Source organism: Morone saxatilis, unplaced genomic scaffold, assembly GCF_004916995.1.
Source record: "Morone saxatilis isolate NCDOM2014 unplaced genomic scaffold, NCSU_SB_2.0 Contig22, whole genome shotgun sequence".
Classification (NCBI taxonomy): domain Eukaryota; kingdom Metazoa; phylum Chordata; class Actinopteri; family Moronidae; genus Morone; species Morone saxatilis.
The window spans coordinates 893,551-899,837 of NW_023339785.1; the positions used below are offsets into that span (position 1 = coordinate 893,551).

At 48.1% G+C, this 6,287-nt stretch overlaps 1 protein-coding gene across 1 annotated transcript in view; it reads right to left on the minus strand.

Moving 5' to 3' along the window:
• Positions 1-2,436: 2,436 nt before the first annotated feature.
• The window catches only part of dnd1 (DND microRNA-mediated repression inhibitor 1), a 4,318-nt gene continuing 467 nt past the window's right edge, over positions 2,437-6,287 (minus strand). The window contains exons 2-5 of the mRNA XM_035669740.1: positions 4,819-5,144; positions 3,985-4,117; positions 2,587-2,778; positions 2,437-2,543 (exon numbers count right to left, since the gene is read on the minus strand). Coding sequence (XP_035525633.1) covers positions 2,437-2,543; positions 2,587-2,778; positions 3,985-4,117; positions 4,819-5,144 — 758 coding nt within the window. The remainder of the gene's footprint in view (positions 2,544-2,586; positions 2,779-3,984; positions 4,118-4,818; positions 5,145-6,287) is intronic.

Below are 6,287 nucleotides of genomic sequence, written 5' to 3' on the forward strand. Positions count from 1 at the left end.
CCCACTCCTTTCTGCTCCTGCCCGCCGCGTGCAGTTGGCGTGGCGTGGCTGTTTCCTCCCTGCCTTCGCGTGTTCCTTCGACCTGCCGCAGCCGCTTGGTTTTGTCTTTTAATTTCCGCTCTTCCGAGCTGCCGCGGACCATTTTCATCACCTCTAGTACTATTCATATCAAATTGCAGATCTGCTCAGCTAGAGCCTGCTCTTCTCTCACCAATGTCATCACTGCATACCTCGTCCGGTTACGTAGCAATATTCAGATCTCGTACTCATTAATATTATAATTACCACCCCATACTCAGCGTTTCACACTCGAGCAGCACCTACAATGACAATCAACATAGACACTATGACGCTCTTCCTAAAAATGCTGATCACAAAGTCACAACCACAAACAACAACCACACAAACGACCTTACCACCATGCCTCCAACAATAAAGAATCTTCTGACTGCTTTCTCTTTATGAACATCCACAATGCAATGATAATCATCACACAAAGTCAAACAATCAATCAAAAGGGCTAGGTTGCGATGGGCTTAACGGTCTGATCTCCTGTACTAATGACGCGCTGCTGTTCTATGGGAGATCTGCCTGGGTATGGAGTGTGAACTGGAACCATATTCCATATGTCCTCTACCGTCAACAAAAACAAGAAAAAACAGCATCAAAAACAACAACCAGCAACACTCTTACTACCCTTATAGACCACCTCGTCAAAAGTTGCACACCCCACTCTCTCATTTCATGGTCTTTTCTTTCCTTTTCCACTCGCGCTCACCTTGCCACTTGCTACGCAGATTCTCCTGACAGGCATCCAAACTCATGCACCCAGAACACACTCGCTCTGTACCGTAACCACACCAGTGTGAAACCGTAACCTAAATACCCTTCTCACAATAATTACAATTCCATCAAGTGGAATCACCACCCCACCGTACCACTTCCTGCTTTGATAAGATAGAGACACACCCAAAACAGAACACACAAACACAAACAAGACACCACCATCCACCCCGCGCATCCCGCCACCCGACCACACCCCAGCCCGACCCGGCACGCCCGCACGGCGCCACCCGGCCCCCGGCCGCCCCGGGCGCCCCCGGACGGCCACTGCCCGCCGCGGGTCCTTGGCTTCTCTCATATGAGCTTCCTGATGTAGTCACCTAATCAGTGTCTTCAGTTCAAGGTGTGCTCCTCTGTAAGGGGTTCACTTGTGGGATTGCGCTTCTGCTGGTTGGGCCATCAGCGCTGTGTTGTGTCAGAAGTAAGGTATGGTACACCTGACCACCCTCATTCTTGACAACTGTTAGATTCATGTTAGACTGGCCGCCGTTACCAGCGATTTGCTAAGTAAACGAGAACAACCAGTCATTCCCACTTAACCGAGTGAGTCAGTCGGTCGGAATCTGCAAAAATTTGAATGTGTCCGAAGTTCTTAGACCGAACTGCTCACATGAGCGACCAGCCCGGACATACGGAACAGAAGTCACCTCTGTGCTGAGTACAGCTCATCGAGTCACCGCGGCGCCAGCCTCAGAATCGAGTTAACAGCACCCATAGATTCAGGCCCAGATGGAATGCACAAGAGTTCTAGTAGCAGACACATTCTACAAGTCAAGGTGTTCAGAAGGAGACTGTGTGAGTAGCCCTTATAGTCAAATAGATCGTTAAAGAACCTACTTAAGAAGAAAACGCAGAAGAGGACTTTTGTTGGCAGAACCAGGACTATCGACATTGAGACCGCGTGGAGAGATCTGATGCTTCTGGTCTGAGAGTCCAAATTTGAGATCTGGTTGCACCCGCCGTGTCTCTTGTGTCGACGGCAAGGTGAACGACTGGCTCTCTAATACATGCAATGGAATGCCCACATAGAACGCCATGGAGGGGAGGTGTGATCCGGGGGCTTCGAGGTCGGGGGGGGCGGCGGGAGCTGCTTCTGCTGTGACGACTGTTAGGGATTCTATTCAAACATTGAGGCACATTGAAACCAGATGCTTACCCAACAAGAAGCGAACTACTAAGTGATACTTATAGGTTTTCATACACCTTCTACCGCACAAAAACAGCCTTCGCGAACCGTGAAGCTTTACGGAACCTAGGTTGGGCACCAAATCTGTCTGGTAAGTGGTCTTAGTCCCGAGTCAGTCTTCAGCAAAGAGTTACATTTACTACACTAAGTAACCCACAGTACCATTTTCTTTAATCCTCATTAAGTTAAATGAGGAACAAATCCACAGTAACACCCATAAAAGCATGCTAACAACACAGAAGTTCACACAGACAACATTCTATTACGTATAAAAGCTGGCATAAATCATATACTGGACATAAGAAGTAAGACATCTTCTTTTATACTAGCACGCCACGTCTTAGGCAAACAAACAGAGTGAAACAGTGCTGTAGACAACAGGTGACTGCTATATCTGATAAGGGTTGTCATGTGCAGCTGGTTAGGTGTGACACCCTCTGCAGGACCTGCTGCTGCAGCCTGACCTCCTCCAGGCATGACTGTGGTAGAGGGTCCGGCAGATCATAACAGCCCTCTGAGGTTATGGGATTATACCCGGGGATTACCCCCTTGTATACCCCGCTCTAATAGGAGGAAGCAGTCACAGGCAGGTGGTGTAGTGGGAATTTCACTCAGGCTCGGTGGCAAGCCAGTCGCCTCACACATCTTGATAGGAGCATCACAGGGGATGCTGTGGATGCTAGATGCCCCTGGGGAGAGGAGGAGGAGCGGGGATGGCAAGGTGCTGGGGCAGTGGGTCTCCCCCTCGTCTGCAGAAACCGGGGATGGACTGGGGCAGGCCAGGCCCGAGGAGGCAGACAGAGGGCCGTGGTGAAGTGAGGATGTGTGCGGCGGGCTTCAGTGTGCCGGCGGAGGCGCTGGTTGAAGGTTACTGTAGAGGGAGGAGATCGTGCCGGCTCGGCTTTACTGCTGGACTGCACTTGATGAGAAGACTCCAGCTAACTGCTTCGTATAAATCTGGACCAAGAACGCACAGCAGGCCTTTAATAATCTCTCAAAAATTTCAAGATACACAGCCGCACGAAGGCCGTCACAGCACAAAGTGGGGTGGATGGATTGTCAGCTTTGGAGTAGGCGGACAACTTTCGCAGGCTGAAGTTGGATGACGCTCTGTCTATCCCACTGAGAGAATCAATCAGCAACCAACTTACCTCTCTCCCGCAGTTATGTCCGTGGCTTTCTCAAGTTCACAGGCTCTCTATAGGATCCTAGGATAGGCTCAGCTCGCATGGTCCTCGATTGACTGCACTCAATGCCTCCGCGCTGCTCCTGCTTCATTAGTTATTACTCTTATGTCATACTGTACTTACAATGGCTGCTGATTGGTTCAACTCCCCATAACTGAGCCTGGCCACGTGCCGACCTGTCTCAAATACTCCAGACTCTTAACATTGTATTACTCATCCGATGCAAACGTCTTACGTCCCTCATATCTGCGGCGCGGCCGCCGACATAATATTCAAATAACAAATTATTAGCGACACTGACCGAGGGGCGAACACCGATGTTAAAAGGATGTTCATACGATTTAGGACATCCTGCTGCATAATCATCTCTCTCCGTTCTCTCTCTATCTTTCACAAAGCACATCCAGCAACTGATCACTGGGAACGGATGCCGATCGTCGTGTGCACGTGCAGTGTATGATGTGTCTGGAAGGTGTGAGTGTGAGTGTGAGAGGCCGAGAGAGAGAGAGAAGAGAGAGGTCAGAGAGAGAAGAGAGCGAGAGCAGAGCAGAGGGAGAGAGACGAGAGCGCGCACCGCGAGAGACTGGTTTCTGAGACAACCGTCTGACAATTTTCTATGAGCAACAGAAAATCCGCTCACGAAATTGTTAGATGCGAGCGACTTACAGAGAACACCAATTCTGTCAGTCATGGAACTTCCAACATCAATGGGGCCATATTTAAAGCCATACACTGATCCAATGGATCAGTCCATAGCGGCTCACCTACCTTCCACTAGCACCTTCTTGGCCATAGAAGCACTGTGGTGGGATGAGAAGGCGACTATAGCAGACACCCCCTCTATACCGGGCCCAGCCTTCAGAGACACTCTCTCCACCCCCTCTGTCAGTGAACGCAGCACCTGGAAGCAAACAGCAGTTACAGACAAACATTTATTCACACAGTAAGAACAGTAATTCAAATTTTCTATTGAGTATAGTTGTTCTACACAAACGCCTCTTCCCATAAACTAAAGACCTTTGTGGGTGAGGCCGACCACTACTACAAAGTTAAGATGACATAGTAGAGATGGTGGGTGGATATCACAGGCTTGGGAGAAACTAAAAGTTTCAACGCAGAAGGCCTATTTTGTACTCTTGAGTGCTGGTAAAAACTTAAAAATTAGCAGCCGTTTGTTGTATGCCAACAGATAAATTATCCTTGAACTTAACACCTTAACTGACAAAAGGGTTATCATTTTAATATCAAATTTTATTCAAAATTTATTCCAAATGTGTGTGTGTGTGTGTGGAAGGGTGGCAGGGAGCTCCTCTGTCTGTATCTATGTCTATGTCTGAATAAACATTTTTTGAATTATCTTGATCATTGAGGAAATTAACAGGACACCAATAGGTGCAAATACTAAATATGAAGGTCTATAATGAATGTATTCTTTTAGCTTTTCAAATGTAGCTTTTTGGCTGGGATAGTTTCCAGATAAAACACCCAAACCAGGGTTTGCTAGAAAGGCCTGACTGTTCTGAATCCAGCAATGTATGATATGTAATTGTAGCATATAGTTGGTGGTCTACATTAAGAATGTATGTCACAGAGCTGCTGTACCTGCAGTAGGTCCTCTTGCCTGGTGGCGGCTGGCAGGTCTCCTATACAGAGGTGTCTCTTCTCGGTGCTGCGGCGGACACTGAGGCGGAAGCCGGGGTCCAGCATGTGACCGTGCAGCAGGCGGATGGCGTCGGTAGCTACAGCTGGTGAGCCGTACTTGGCATAGGCGAAGCCGCGGTTCTGCCCACTGAAGTTCATCATGAGCCGGAACTCCCAGAGGGGCCCCACAGAGCTGAAAAGGGGGATCAACAGATCCTCGTAGGCGTCCCGTGGGATCTGGCTGATGAAGACCTCACAGCGGGCTCCTGGGGTGGGCCCGTCCCACACTGACAGCAGAATGGAGAGGAGATGGTATTGGGTGATGTTGATCTTTATTAAAGCTATAATCTGTAACATTTCCACATTAATATCTCTATAATACTGTCTATAAACACCATATATGTTCTATATGTAGTTGAGTTGTGTACTTCCATTATCCCATGCGTCAGCGTTGTGGTCTTCCAAAAGCTGTCATACATTGACAATACATTTAATTGAGCGCTGCACAATATGGGAAAAATTATAATACCGTATTTTCCGGACTATAAGGCGCACTTTTCATAGTTTGGCTGGTCCTGCGACTTATAGTCAGGTGCGACTTATATATGAAATTTAACATGTTTTTGAATAATAATTCCGACATGAAACGAGGAGTAGCCTAAACCTTACTGTCTACAGCCGCGAGAAGGCGCTCTAGGCTTGTGACAACCAGAGCCGCTATATATATATATACACACACAACTATGTAGGCCTACCCCTGAAATAATTAATTGAAACATTAACTTAAAGACAACTGGACTGGAAAGACTAGACACAAACAAAATGCCCCCCAAAAGAAAGTCATACTCTGCAGATTACAAACTGATGGTAGCAAAATATGCAGCCGAAAACAGTAATCGAGCAGCAGAAAGAAAGTTTGGAGTGAGTGAGAAACTTGTGAGGGACTGGCGAAAAGCAGAGGTTACTCTTACTGCAATGAAGAAAACAAAGAAAGCTAATCGCGGGCTGAAAGCAAGATGGCCAGAGCTGGAGGAACGAGTCCACAGATGGGTGCTTGAACAACGTGCAGCCGGGAGAGGCTTGTCAACAGTGCAGTTACGTCTCCACGCCCTGGTAGTTGCAAAGGAGATGAATATAAATGACTTTGCAGGCGGGCCTTCTTGGTGTTGCCGCTTCATGCAACGTAACCGCCTCCTGCCAGCAGACTTCCAAGCCAAGGTTGACAGTTCCCGTGAGTTCGTTGAAAAGCAGGTAACTGAACACAGCGTGTCACCGGATCATATTATCAACATGGACGAGGTCTCCCTCACGTTTGATATCCCCATGGGCCGAAGTGTCGCAGAGAAAGGGCAGAAAAGTGTGAATATAGTGACAACTGGTCATGAGAAATCACACTTCACAGTGGTGCTGGCATGTTGTGGAGATGGATC